Source organism: Poromitra crassiceps (assembly GCF_964638095.1).
Source record: "Poromitra crassiceps genome assembly, chromosome: 12".
Taxonomy (NCBI): Eukaryota; Metazoa; Chordata; class Actinopteri; order Beryciformes; family Melamphaidae; genus Poromitra; species Poromitra crassiceps.
The window spans coordinates 34,698,268-34,714,040 of NC_139632.1; the positions used below are offsets into that span (position 1 = coordinate 34,698,268).

Genomic DNA, 15,773 nt, shown 5'->3' on the forward strand with positions numbered 1-15,773 from the left:
TGAAAAAAATAAAAAAGTCACCACAATACCATTGTAACTAACCCGAAGATATTTTACCCTCTATCACTAATGTCGGGTGAAAATCACCCGAACACGTAGCCGGTAGAAAAAACCATGAATGGGAGCAGGGAAACAAACCTACATTCAATGACGTCAGTGAGCATCCTGAAGGTACCTAAGGACCCGCCCACCTCAGACAGCAGCAAGACAATGAAAATCACGTGAATTCAATTGTCCGGGTGAAAATCACCCGACGTTAGTGTTCTAGGGTTAACATTACCTGGCTGTGACTTAAACCTGCATTCTTTCGAATGGTCTGCAGGGGGCGACGCCACTGGCCCCAAAAAGAATTATGATTGTATGGAAGTCAATGGGAAAATGACCCTGCTTCTCACTTGATTTATGGCCTCAGTAAACACTTTCCTAATGAGTTTGTGGTCTCAATCACTGGTTTCAGACTATGTTTTGGGGAGTGATTGACAGGTCGTTTGTCCATTGATCACACAGCTCGCCGATCATGGACCAATAGCAGACCGTGCTCTGTGGGAAACCCCTGGTCTCGTGTCGAGATCCAAGATTGCAATGGCCAAAAACCAATGGGTCGCCCCCTGCCATTCGAAACAATGCAGGTTTAAGTGCACTTAATGTTTAAGTGGCTTCAATGTTGACAGACAGCTACCCCCTTGTATGTAACACATGTGTGATGAATGGTTTACACTTTAGATTAGGGGATGCAGAAAGCCTTGAAATAACATCACATTAAGACAAGCCGTATAAGCAAGCAGTATTCTAACATAATGGTATACTGACCTGTATGCAGAATATAGGCTAGGTATAGGGTAGTCTCTCCCCAGATTCAAATATAACGTTGAATCGCTGCGCTCCGCATACTACATAAGTGAGTCTGTGCCAGTTAACAGCCACTGCTGGTTTTTGAAGGCGGGTTGAAATTGAATGAGTGACAGGTCGTAGCACCGATGAGAGAGCGGTTCCCAAAAATGAGCTGCGCCTCCCGTGTTGTCTGATCGCAAAGTCGTTACTGATTGGGGAGGACTGAAGCCATCACTGGCATATGACTGGGCAAGTGAACGGTTCCCTCCCATAACCAGCCGGCTGAGGGAAAGTGTCCCAGACCCAGAGAGAGCTCTGCAGCATGCAGTAACGTAGTGTATCAGCATAAGAACTCTCATGGGACTGGCGTTGAGACTAGGTATAGGGAGACAATTGTTTTTTCATCATGGTAGAGCCACAGAACAGTAAAGATTATATTAATGTGATGTGTGTAGTTCATAGATCTAGTAGAATCTTTATTCTCCACTTTTCAATTCTGCATACATTAAATACAAGCAGCACTGGTTTGTCAGTTATTCATACAATCTTCTACCAAAATGAACAAATTCTGAAAGTTGACACTGTGCATATATATATAGCCTATATATATATATATATATATGTGTGTGTGTGTGTGTGTGTGTGTGCGCTATCCATTTTGGTAATCCTAAAATTCCGTCTGTCTAACTGTAGGAAGGCACATAGGAGTTTAACATGTTCATGACTTTTTATATGGGTTTCAGGGGGCCCCTTTGCTTGTAGGGTTTCCAAATCACTCAGTCCGCCCCTGCACACACCGTGCAGGCAGCTCTGTCAGTGTTCAGAGGGAGACAAGACAGACCTGCTTTATCTCGACTGGACCCACCCGGGCTCAACCAATTCAAATCCGGGCTAAACCAATTCACAATCAATTATCAATCAATCTGAGACGGGACTAACATGAGGCAGTGAAGCAGCGGCTAACAGGACTAACCCACAGCATGGAGACTGTCTGACCACAGGATTCCCAGTCTGACCAGTTCAGGTGAGACGAGCGTCACGCTGCACACTGGATCCACTGTCTGTAGCCTACGTCCGTCCGTCTGTGATCGGTTTACTGTCTTTCTATTGTGTTTAATGGCTTTCTGCTCTGCGGAGGTTTAGGAGCTGTGAGCCGTGACTGGCTGACTGCTGTAACAGCCTACAGCTAAAGGCTGCGTGTGCTGTGGATGCAACAATAGATAGGGATATTACACCGCTATGTTTCTGTATTCTATGTGGTAGCTACTGCAGTCATTTCTGCTTTACGGCTCCAGCAGCAGACCAGCGCATTTCTACCTGTTTCTATTCACAAACCTCAAATCAGATTCTTTAAATATTGACGTCTTAATAGACTCTTTAAATATAGTCTTTATATAGGCTACTTAAAACTGCAAATATCCTCCAAACAGGCGATCTGCGATCAACAGAACAAATAGCCTACACGTTAAAAGCACATCAATTAGGCTAACGACAATAATCCAATCCAGCCTAGCAGCATCACACATATCCAGGCAGACATTTTAAATACGCTGATAACTGTGCAGCCTACCAATAATTATAAGTAGCCATTTATCTTCTGCTAAACGCATTGTAATCAGTAGGATCAGATCCCTGCTCTCTGATTGGTTGGATCTTAATTGGCTGCAGCAGCGTGACAGTTTCAGCCGCGTGCAGGAGTGACTGAATGGTTTTATGATATTGCTGTTTTTATTCAGCAGGAGCTTAATCATGTGTGTGCTTTTATTGTGAAAGGTTTACATATTTCTGCTTTCACTCTATGGCTCAGCCTTCGCTGCATGGCCAGAGGCAAACTGCACCAAAACCCTCAGATCGATGGCTCAGTCAGTCACTGGCTACTCCTATAGGCTACTACTCCGATAATACTCCATAGCCTACATAATAACACTCCAATACTCCAATAACACTCAAATATTCCAATAATACTCATATAGCTTCCTACTCCAATAACACTCCAATACTACTCCATATTCAAGATTAAAGATATTTATTGTCACTCCATTGTACAAGTAGGCTACGCATGTGTGAAATTCTTATGCTAGGGGGTTCCATTACAGGACATAGTGCAAGTAGCCTATACAGTAGTCAGTAGGTACATAGCCTAATCAAGTAAACATTAGGTACATAATCAAGTAAACGGGTAAACAAGTAAATATGTGTAATACTCCTATAGGCTATAATCAGGGTGTGATTTGTCAACAAACAATGTTTTTTTAATCTTTTGTTTTTCTAAATGTATCAGAACCACATCTATTATGCTATTTCTTGCAGCTTTTACAGTCAGATTTATAATATAATAAATAAATAAAATACAAAATGTAACTTTACCCCTGCATTTGCAGGAATATTTTAATAGGTTTAAAAAAAAGTATTCATCAAGTGTGATATTTTCACTCTCAGCGATGTGATGCCATGCAAGTTCATGCCTTGTCCTTTCCTCATCTGGACATGTAGGAGATGTGAGTGATCATATCACAAAACAAAATGTTAAATGCTCATTTATTATGCCATTTAAATCCCCCCAACGCTCCTTTCTGTAGGCTATTGTCAGCCAGAGATGAGCCATAACATTATCTTAATGTAATAGTAAAATAATCACAATAAGTGCTGTCATTAAAAAAGTTTACAGTATGCCTGGCCCAGGGGTTCCCAACCTTTTTTGGCTTGTGATGAGGGGGAAATCCTATTCACCTGTAGTGTCAAAGGGTTTGGACATTTTCAGGTTTTTCATCCTGGATGGAGATTTTGGCACACATCCCAAGTCGCTCGTTGGGGTCATATTAGCCTGTAACAGTTCAGTTATTCACTCCTAAATTAAGTGCATACATATCTAAGCCAGGTCCTAGACTAACTGGAAAATCTTAAAGACAGTAAGCAAGTATTTTTACTTGGTAACATCCCACCTCCGCTGTGTGTGTGTGTGTGTGTGTGTGTGTGTGTGTGTGTGTGTGTGTGTGTGTGTGTGTGTGTGTGTGTGTGTGTGTGTGTGTGTGTGTGTGTGTGTGTGTGTGTGTGTGTGTGTGTGGGTGTCTGTGTGTGTGTGTGTGTGTGTGTGTGTGTGTGTGTGTGTGTGTTTCAGGATGATGACCTCCAGAGAGAAGGTGAAGAAGAAGCCTCCCAAAGACAGCCTGACGCTGCTGCCATGTTTCTACTTTGTGGAGGTGAGGAGCTCACCTTCATGTTCTTCATACAGGCTCTGTGTGTGTGTGAAGGATACTTCAAGTTCTCCTGACAGATTAGTTTACATTGTTAGCAAAACGTCACTCAAGTCTCAGCTCATGTAGCTTATGGGGCCGCACAGGGATTTTCTTTTTCAATTGAATGCCCAGAGAGCTTCAATGCGCACAGACACTCAGCGCACAGACACTCAGCGCACAGACACTCAGCGCACACACAATTAACATTAGCTGGCTCGCATAATAAGGTAAATAGGAAGCTAAAATCAACCCAACAAGATAATCCAAGATAATAGTTGTTATGGAATGGAATTGGTGCCAATAATAACTACCCCTCATCCCGCAATAAACAACAGCATTTACAGCCAATATGAACCAAATTGAATGAAGCCAGGAGTCGGGAAGTTGTCTTAAAAAGTGTATTAGCCATCTCTGTAACAATGGTTACAAGGAGACTGTGATCATCTCATGTAGAGTACAGAGAGTTACATTGATGCAGTCAAGATGTAACAAGATGTAACGTTTGAAAAAAATATGAATGGTGGTGAACAGCGGGAGACAATCCTTTTTTTAAATCCCGTTTGAATAACTTAACTTAACTTTGCAAGTCAAGAAAGTCGCAGTTTGTGGTAAAACTGTTGCACTATAAGTTATAAATCACTAATCAGGAAGACTATACACAACCAGTCATGTAAGTGATGTCTCTCCCACCTTGGTGTTGGTGTGACGTAGGCTATATTGTGCGAGACGAGAGATGTAGTTGATTGTGCGGTTTCATACAAAAGTAAACCTTACATTTCAGTTTATGACAAACTGTGACTTTCTTGACATGCAAAGTTATCTTTTAAATTGACAAAATGTACATATGGACTTCAGGACACAATTTAAATGGGATCAAAAAAGTATCGTCTCTTATCGTTCATCGCCATTTATATTTTTTTAAGACCTTGGTAGGCTACTGTACGCATGCTGAAGCAGGAAGTGACGTCGACTTTGGCTCTCTATACCTGCGCACAGCAGCAGAGCTACGCTTTGGCCATTTTGGCCTGAAGGGGACGACCGCAATGACGCCAGTAAAATGTTCCGCCTACAGAGTGCTGTAACAAAAGTACCTCTACTGAAATGGCCTGTGTGCCGTAAGGAGGCGTTTTCAGGCCAAAATGGCAGCAGCACTGTTGTCAAAAGCACCAGTGTTTCATCTCTTGGCTTCTATACTCTTTGCCCGTGAAGTAAACTGACACAAATTAGACCACAGACCGCCATCTGATAAGATTTCCCACATGGAAAGAATCTATATGTACCCTATATGTTTTAATATAGGGCCACATATAGTTTTCCCATATATGGTGCATACATAAAATTGGCCGTTTTCCTATATTATATGTACATATATGTACCTATATGTATAGGTACATATATGTACCTATATGTACATATAATATAGGAAATCGGCCAATTTTATGTATGCACCATATATGGGAAACCTATATGTACATATATGTACCTATATGTAGGATTTTAAATAAAAAAAAATAGCAGCGCACACGGGATTCAAACCCCGTTCTCCAAGGTTCAAGCCGTGGGCTCTAGTGCTGAGCTATACATTTTCTTATACTAACCAGAGAGCCGGGCACATTATATACTCTCTTGCACACAACGTAGACCGACGTCAGCGATCGGGAAGTTATTTTATGTGATGCGTACGATCATAACAGACTAAAATGATGTTGTGTGTGTGTGTGCATCTATAGTCTGTAGGCTGTACGGCTTCAGAGGTTAACTTCATTTAACACCAGAGACTCAGGAGGTAGGCATACACAGAGCCTCGTAATAACATAGTGTGCCCAGAGCACCTCGTTCCGCACTTGGTGCAGACCGGTGCAGACTTGCTTTGGTCTAGTCAGTCACAGCTAGTAAGTACTTGCGCATGCTCGTTGCTGCAGGAACTGAATTCATTATTTTATAGTATTGCGCTAAACTATTAACCATAGTTGTGTCCTGGAAGCTTTTTGCTGGCACCACATAGCCTATATTTATGATATTTCATGTGACATAAAATGCGTTGAAATGTAGTTTTCGTGTAGATCAGATTTCAACTCTCAGTTACACAATAAAAGACAATAAAATGCCAATTCACACACTATCAATATTGTCTCTATTCCAAACTACAACAAATGTTTTAACAATATGATGAACCAAATTGTGTTTTTTTACACGTTTACGTTGTAACCGCATTTTAGCCGGTTGAAAAGAGGGTGAAATTAGGTCTTAGACGTTCAAACCCAATATCACCCAGATTTAAACTAAAAATCAACGTTGAAAAAACGTTTTGTGCTCGCTGGGTATATATGGATTATGACACAGTGTATACAAACAGATTTGTAAATGACCTAGGAGGCATATACCTTGTATTGTGTACATATATGGCCTATATGTGGATATAAAGAAGTGAGACCTATATGACCTGTATTATGAACATATAGGGCCTTTATGTGTATATAAAGAAGCTATATAGGAGACATATATGCCCTGTATGTGCACATATAGTACCTATATGTGGATATAAAGAAGCTATAGGAGACCTATATGCCCGGTATATGCACTTATATGCACCTGAATCTGGCCTATATGCAACCTATATGCGGCATAAATGTGGCCTATATGCGCATATATGCACCTAAATCTGGCCTATATGCAACCTATATGCAGCATATATATGGCCTATATGCTCCTATATGCGCATATATGCACCTAAATCTGGCCTATATGCAACCTATATGCCGCATATATATGGCCTATATGCTCCTATATGCGCATATATGCACCTAAATCTGGCCTATATGCAACCTATATGCGGCATATATATGGCCTATATGCTCATATATGCTGCATATAGGTTGCATATAGGTTGCATATAGTTGCATATATGTTCATATAGATTCTTTCCATGTGGGTTGAGCTTTTAGATGTTTTATTACAGAAAGGAATTATTGCTGGGGACCCCCTGGAATCCCCTCAAGGACCCTTGGGGGTCCCCGGACCCTAAGTTGAGAACCACTGGCTTAGGCAATGCTAACGGGAACTTGTCTGTACAGCTGCCCATCGTGGCTTCTTCTATGGTGTCGCTGTACTTCCTGGAGCTGACGGACTTCCTGGTTCCGGCACGGGCGGGCTTCCGTTGCCATGACCGTGACCTCAGCATGCCCTACACGGACGCCGGAGACGAGCTCATCCCCGGGCTCATGCTGCTCAGCCTCGCCTTCGCTGGACCTGCTGCCTCGGTCACACACACACACACACACACACACACACACACACACATGCACGCACGCACACACACACACGCATGCACACACACACGCACGCACGCACATGCACGCACACACATGCACATACGCACACACACACACGGATGTACACACGCATGCACGCGCACGCACGCACACACACGCAATATACCTGTACACATATATAATATATAATATGCCTGCTTCCAATAAAGCCAATAAAAACTTTTTTTGCGGTTAACCGCCAAACTGCGGCAAAACTGGCCACGGTGACCGCAGTGATGAAAAATCCATACTGTCACAGCCCTAGATGAAGGTCTTGGTTGGTGTTTCAGATCATGATGGTTGAAGGTCTGATCTACTGTATGCAGTCCAGACTGAAGCTTCGCCGGGCTGAGGGAAGCATCAACGCCGGCGGCTGCAACTTCAACTCCTTCCTCCGGAGAACGGTGCGCTTCGTAGGTACGGTTCTACCTAGAACACCCAGAACACTCTCCTCTGTCGACATGTTCAAGTAAGAATTTTCGAGTAAGAATTTCCAATATTCTCTAGCACCGATTACTATTATCCAACAGTGAGTAGGCTACAATTACATGCACACTAATATTCAACTATTTTTTCCAAATATGAAAATATTCCAAATTTGATATGGGTCATGTAACCAGCATATTCCATGTGGAAATTCAGTTTTTTTTTGTCTTCAATTTTTCAGAACAGAAACAAAAACAAACTCAGGCATGGAAAAAAACATACACATATCAACATTCCAACATTACAAATTAGTGCTACCAGCCACATAATGTGCTTATGTGCTTGTAATAAACGTGTATAGAATCCTACGCAAAGAGTCCCTGAAAAATCAGCTGGGCAAGTTACACGTCGCCCCTATAACCTCGTCCAGGTGGGCCAGAAACGGGCCCCAAATAGTTGAAAATTTGTTAAGTGAGTTGGTCCTCAGGAACCTGAGTCTCTCCATGCGCACAACCGAAACCATGTCTGTCAGCCACAGTTGAAAAGGAGGAGGAGAGGGAGACTCTCACGGCCCCTATTTCCGACCAGAGATGCGGCCCAAAAGAAAAGCCCACAAAGAAACACACCTACTTTAACCATTTTGAAAGAGTTGGATATCAACAGCTTTTTGGATATGAGCAAATATCGTAACGCCGACCTTTTCAAGAAGGTGGTTGGCGCAAATATCGTAGCGTAGCTGTATGACGTACAGTACATCATGGAGACATTCTATGTTCATCAGAGTAGGGGAGAGTGGGGTGAGTTGTGCCACTTTTTACTTGAGGTGTCTTTAAAGTGAGGGCATGACAGTAATGCCTCCAACTACAATATGTAAATATATTTCAGGATGTTGTGCACCACTGGGAACACTCCCTTTGGATCTTAAATAAACTGTTAAAAAAATATGGCTATTCTTAAAAAAGTGGTCTCTTGGCACAACTTGCTCCCGGTGCGGGGTAAGTTGTGCCTTTGGAGAGAATACGTTGGGGTAAATTGTGCCATTGATTACTGAAGTAAAACAGAACATTTTCATCTCATATACTGTAATGCTATATCAAAGCAAGACAAAATAAAGATAACACTAAAGTCCAGTGTACTATAACAGGGTTAAACAAGGCTAAACGGTAGCAGCAGTTGACCTACATATTTAACATTTTCAGAAATAAAAATGATGTTCAAAATGAACAAAATCAACTATCACAGAGCCAGGCTACACTTGCCAATACTGCAATATTCTTCAACAAGGTCTATTTAAACATTTAAGAACAAAATGAAATAAAATTTCACTAAATCAACTACAACTGCACTGGCACAACTTAACCCAGGCCTTTTGGCACAAATCACCCCATCCCCACCATTTTAACAAACTTGTATCATATAGCTGGTTTGGAGCTAACATCATGCTAACAGTATAGCCTCATATTGTAGATAACTAAAACACTAACACATGCGTGAAATGTTTTCAAGCTTGTCTATAATTGTTCAGACACAACAATCAATAAACCTTGATCATAAAAAAATTACTTTGAGAGGCAAAAAACAGTTTTTTTAACTTAAATGTGCTTAGCTCTTGTGCCATCTGCCTCCCTTCTTTGCAGAGTGAGTAAAATGGATGCCTCTTCAAAAATGTGTGGTCACATGACCAATTTCTTCTATGGTTTTCTAGATACAAGGGGTGGCACATCTTCCCCACTGGCACAACTCACCCCACTCTCCCCTATGCATGGCTGCATGTAAACGGGAATCTTAGTGGGATATTCATCTTAGTAGTAATAGCTTAGTAGGAATATCGTCTTTTTCGGAATAAGTGCAAAGACTGGAATATTCAGTGTGTTTAAATGTAGTCAGTGATTCAAACTTCATGAACAGAAAAGCCAAACTGATTGGTTGACAGGTGATCTGTGGGCGGAGACAAGCAGAAACACTGATGATGATGATGAAGATGGAGACAAAATAGAAATAAATACAAAAACTAACATGAACAAAATCTAATGAGACGATGGCTCCCTCCCTCTCCCTCTCTCTTTCTCTCTCTCCCTCCCTTCTCTCTCCCTCCTCCTCTCCCTCTCTCTTTCGCTCTCTCCCCTCTCTCTCTCCCTCCCTTTCTCTCTCTCCCTCCCCCTCTCCATCATTCTCTCTCTCTCCGTGTCTCTCTCCCGCCCTTCTCTCTCCCCCCTCCTCTCCCTCTCTCTTTCTCTCTCTGCCCTCTCTCCCTCCCTCCCTTTCTCCCTCTCCCTCCTCCTCTCTCTTTCTCTCTCCGTCTCTCTCTTCCTCCCTCCTTTTCTTTCTCTCTCTCTCTCCCTCCCCCACCCCCCTCTCTCTAGGTGTGCATGTGTTTGGTTTGTGTGCTACAGCTCTGGTGACAGATATAATCCAGTTGGCGACGGGTTACCACGCCCCGTTCTTCCTGACGGTGTGTAAGCCGAACTACACCCAGACGGGTGTCTCCTGTGAGACCAACCCTTATATCACTAAAGACATCTGCTCCGGTCACGACCAGCACGCCATCCTGGCCGCCAGGTGGGAATCTAACTGACATCCTCCTCACACATCACACTGTTTGGTCCAAAGAACGTTACCCAACCTCCAGTCTTGACAGTCTGAGGGCCTGTGTCCACATAGCGTTTGGCAGCGTTTTTTAAGCGGTGCAGCTGCTTCTATAAGTGACGTTGTGTGTTTGGGCATGGGATGTGTGCGGACGAGATGTGCACGAGATTTAGCCTAGGCCGCTCCACCCGGTTTGTATAAGGAAGTGTGAGTGGAGACAGAAGGCGCCACGGCTCCAAGCCGGTCTGAAACACGCGCGCATGTGCACACACATGCAGGGATGGACAGGCACAGGCACGCATGCACGAACGCACGCACGGTCACGCACACGGACCAGACATGCGCACAGACCGGACATGCGGTAAAAAATGGCTATTTGTCTGTGGTGTGACAAACTCAAAACATATTTATGTTTGGTTTCCAGGGTGGTGAAAAGAAAATTCTACTCACGGTGTGTACAGGATTATGGCTGCTGGCGCCAATGCAGTCCAGATCTGTTCAGTAAAGATCTATTCATTGTCCCTCTCCTCTCTCTTTTTCTTCTGCCTTCACAGGAGAACCTTTCCTTCCCAGCATGCAACTCTGTCTGCTTTTGCTGCTGTTTACGTGTCTGTAAGTTTTCCTATCATATTGGACCGGGCCTTTATTTAGCTCAGCTGCAGAAGGTAGCAGCAGCCTTTTTTAGAAACAGGCTTATATTAGGCCTTTATTTCTTTTATTTTCCATTATTTGATTTTTAATTTTTCAGAACAGTGCATAGACAAGACAAACAAACATGCTCAGACACAGAAAAAAACAAAAAACAAAAAAAACACATACATAACTATTATCAACATTCAATATTACAATGTGATTCCCAGCCACATAAGGTGTTAGGCCTTTATTTCTAATTGCCTCTGTTTGATAGGTATGTGTTCATATTTTAGTACCAGGTCTCCTTGTTTTCTATTCTATTCTACTATAATTGTAGGATCGTCTGTCTCTCTTTCTCTGTCCTTCGCGTATCTCGAGAACCGTTGGTCGGATCGTCTTCAAACTTGCGGAGTGCGTTAATGGGGACCTGACGGAGTGCAATGCATTGTTTTTGTGCAATTTCACCGCGATATACGTGCCCACAAGTGCAGTGTTGAATTTCATGTAATTTGACCAATAACATCACAGCTTTCACGTATCTCCACGACTGTGCGTCCGATCGAGTTCGAATTGGGGAATGGGCACTGCACTATATACAATAACTCCAGGACTGTCTGTATGCTGTCCTTTGCGTATCTCGAGAACCGTTTGTCAGATCGACTTCAAAGTTGGAGAGTGCGCTATGGAAGCACCCACGGGGTGGTGCATGGTGGTAACAGGCACTGCACTAGGGTTAAGTGAATGGGGGAAAGGGGAGGGAGGGGAATGAGCACTGCACTAGTTATGATAATTACGGTAATCGATAATGGCATGCTCCAGAGACTTCCGCCTGCCGAGCCATCTTGTGGCACTTGTATGTTACTACAAGCTACAGTTACATTATATAACAGACCTCTCTGTTTGTCTTTGTGGACTCAGATGTATTTTAACTCGACCATCTCGGACAGCACCAAGCTGCTGAAGCCCGTGTTGGTGTTTGCCTTCGCCATCGCGGCGGCGCTGACGGGCCTGACGCAGATCACGCAGCACCGCAGCCATCCCATCGATGTCTACGCCGGCTTCCTCATCGGAGCCTTCATCGCTGCTTACCTGGTGAGTCTACGCAGGCTTAGTCTTACCTGGTGAGTCTACACAGGCTTAGTCTTACCTGGTGAGTCTACGCAGGCTTAGTCTTACCTGGTGAGTCTATGCAGGCTTAGTCTTACCTGGTGAGTCTACACAGGCTTAGTCTTACCTGGTGAGTCTACACAGGCTTAGTCTTACCTGGTGAGTCTACACAGGCTTAGTCTTACCTGGTGAGTCTACACAGGCTTAGTCTTACCTGGTGAGTCTATGCAGGCTTAGTCTTACCTGGTGAGTCTATGCAGGCTTAGTCTTACCTGGTGAGTCTACACAGGCTTAGTCTTACCTGGTGAGTCTACACAGGCTTAGTCTTACCTGGTGAGTCTACACAGGCTTAGTCTTACCTGGTGAGTCTATGCAGGCTTAGTCTTACCTGGTGAGTCCACGCAGGCTTAGTCTTACCTGGTGAGTCTACACAGGCTTAGTCTTACCTGGTGAGTCTATGCAGGCTTGGTCTTACCTGGTGAGTCTACACAGGCTTAGTCTTACCTGGTGAGTCTACACAGGCTTAGTCTTACCTGGTGAGTCTATGCAGGCTTAGTCTTACCTGGTGAGTCTACACAGGCTTAGTCTTACCTGGTGAGTCTACACAGGCTTAGTCTTACCTGGTGAGTCTACACAGGCCTCTGATAGGGAGAAGAATGACTTTTCAGAGGACACAGCATCATTATTATGCTGAGGAGCATCAGAGGAATGTCATGCTTCACAGACTCAAGCTGCTCTGCCTCCCTCTCACTCTCTCTCCCCTCTCTCCCCCCCTTCCCTCTCTCCCTCTCTCACCCCCCCCCCCCCCCCTCTCTCTCTCTCTCTTTCTCTCTCAGGCCTTTCACGCCGTGGCTAACTTCAAGTCCTCTGATGATTTTGTGGTGGCCCCTCCCCCTGCGCCTCAGAAAGCCGACGCCCTGCGAGCGCTGACGGAGCGCGGACACGACTCGGTCTATAACAAGGGGCCGGCGTCGGCCTCGGACAGCAACGACGAGATCGCCGTGGCTCCGCCCCCCCTGGACCGGCTGGAGGGCCTGGGCCGCCCGCTGCAGCGGGAAGAGGCGTCGATGGGCAGCCTGAAGCGGGCGAGTCGGGCGAGCGTGGACGTGGAGCTGCTCGCTCCGCGCAGCCCCATGGGCAAGGAGACCATGCTAACCTTTAGCAACACACTGCCGCGGGCTAGCATGTCCATCAACGCCGCGCCAGGCGCTGACGAGGCGGGCGCCGAGGACCCGGTCCAGCCCGTTCAGCACGTTCAGCGGCGCCTGAAGGCCGTCCAGGTCAGCGTTATTATAGATTTGGATTTGTCATTGTTTGTTTTTGTTGTCGTTGTTGTTTTTGTTTTCAATCCAGTTGAGTTTCAGTGAGTTTCTCCAGAGTGGGTTTGCTCATTTCAGTTGAGTTTTTATTGCTTAACATTTTGTGAAGGTTGACTCAGTCACTTAGACACCCCAGTCTCAATAAATACGTGGCCACGCAATGTTCAGTACACAAAATCGTTTCAGTTACAGTAGTTTTCGTTGTTTTTTTCCACCACTAGTTTTAGTTTTTAGTTGAGTTTGAGTGAACTCTGTATAATAGATCACCTTGTGCGTCTAGGTGCCCGTGGACCCCCTGCGCTCGCAGCAGCTGGTGTCAGAGTGGAAGCAGAAGTCGATGGAGATGCGCGGCGGTGGTGGGCGGGACGAGGCTGACAGTGAGGATGGCTCGGAGGCGAGCTCCATGGTGACAGACGACGGCTCTCAGGTCTACATCAACATTTATTCAGTGCCAGTTTTTGCTGGACTTAACGTACAATCAAGAATAAAATAATGTTCCTACGAGACCTACAGTGTACATCAAATACATTAAAATAGAGAGTTAAAAAGAGCTCTTATTAAAAAAAATACCCACAGTACACGCACTCAATTAGAATACAACTGAAACATTTGCAGTATATTTGTAGGGGAATAGCAGCACAATTATAGTAAGTTGACTTTGTCTATAGTAAATTGTCTTTGTCTATAGGTCCCGGTCTACCCACCCACCGTGCAGCCGGGGAGGGTGGCCTCTAATCCCAACCCCCTTGGCACCAGTCAGCCTCCAGGGGGCGCCAGAGTAGTGGTGAGTCCCCGCCCCCCCCAGATCCCTGAAGCAGGACCGCCACCGGTCTCCCCAAAGAGTGCCCTGACCCGGGCCAAGTGGCTGGCCATCACCGAGAAGAGCGGCGCAGCAGGCGCGTCGCTCCGCGGCGCCGCTAACCAGCCGCGCCTCATGCAGGTCATCGCCCTGTCCAAGCAGCAAGGCCTCCTCCCTTCCTCCTCCGCAGGGGAGACGCCCAAGTCCTCCCAAACCACCTCCCCCTCCTCTGGCCCCTCCTCCTCCTCCTCCTCCTCCGACTCGCCCCGTTACCGTGCCGAGGGGGCGGGCATCGTCACGGTGGATGCCCACGCCCCTCACCATCCCATCGTCCAAGCCCCGCCCCTCACGGGCAACGGGAACCCGTGGGAATGGAGGGGTCCGTCTGAGGGGGGCGTCCCGCACGACGCCTACGACCTCAGCGCCCGCGGCAGCAGCTTCCGGCCGGGTCAGCAGCACGGCGACCCCGAGGCGCTCCCCCCTCCGCCTCGCCCGCACGGAGACGCGTCTGCGGAAGCACAGCACCGCCGTGAGATGAGCATGCGACGCAAGACAGCGCTGGTCCTGCTGGATAGAGAGATCCGGAACCAGACTGAACAGGAGAACTATTATAAGAGTTTGAGCGGACGAAGGTTTAAGGATTAGTCTCATAAGCCTTATGGTTAAAAACTCGTCATTAACAGCACAACACCTGGACATGAGTCTATGCATTTCTTGGGCTCGTGATGGAAGGAGCTGCAAGAATGCAAGAAGTGGATTGGCAGTATGGTTGGAGAGTTGCCATCTGGGTAAGAGGCGTCATCGCAACCGCATCACTGAAAACAAAGACTCTGTGAACTCAAAGAGCACAAAGAAGATTGTAAAGATCATCCTGGAAGCACAACATGCAACAAGGACAACCTGCAACAATACGGAGACGTTTCCCTATCTTTATTCAAGAGTGCGGTCTATACATTTGAGAGCGTGATTTATTGATTTCATGTTCAGATTTGTAACGTGTTCCCTCAAACCCCGCCCTCACACTCAAATAGCCCCGGCTTGTGCTTAGATTTGCGGTTCTTGTGCTCAAAGTCTATGGGTGCAAAAAGTCCAAACACAGAGAAGCAATCCAAGAGCAGAAGTTTCACAAGCGCACAGAAACAGTTTGACTGCGAGGGCAGGAAATCTGTCCAAGCAACTCAATTATATATTTGAGTCTAAGCACCGAGTTTGAGCACAAGCAGAGCAAATCTAAGCACAAGCGGGGCTATTTGAGTGCGAGGGGGGTTTGAGGGAAAACCTTACAAAATCTGAACCTGAAATCAATAAATCATGTTCTCAAAATGATTGATAGACGCTCTTGAATAAAGAGAGGGAAACATCTCCATACAACAAGGACAACCTACAACATGGACAACCTGCTCAGTCACAGTACCATCTGCCTCATGGACCGCTCCTCACGTCGTCTGTTCTGTGTTCACACTGCTAGAAGCCAGACCTGAGATCAGGCCCAAAAAACAAGTCCAACCCCAGCCGGCCCGTGCAT

General features: G+C 45.5%; 1 protein-coding gene across 1 annotated transcript; it reads left to right on the forward strand.

Annotated features, from left to right (window-relative positions):
• Positions 1-3,950: 3,950 nt before the first annotated feature.
• plppr3b (phospholipid phosphatase related 3b) lies at positions 3,951-14,893 on the forward strand (the record flags this gene model as incomplete). Its single annotated transcript, XM_083647729.1, has 9 exons — positions 3,951-4,031; positions 7,142-7,327; positions 7,669-7,795; positions 10,168-10,363; positions 10,945-11,002; positions 11,942-12,115; positions 12,967-13,410; positions 13,730-13,876; positions 14,138-14,893. The coding sequence occupies 9 exons, from the start codon at positions 3,951-3,953 to the stop codon at positions 14,891-14,893; spliced, it is 2,169 nt and encodes a 722-aa protein (XP_083503855.1).
• Between the last annotated feature and the right edge of the window lie 880 nt (positions 14,894-15,773).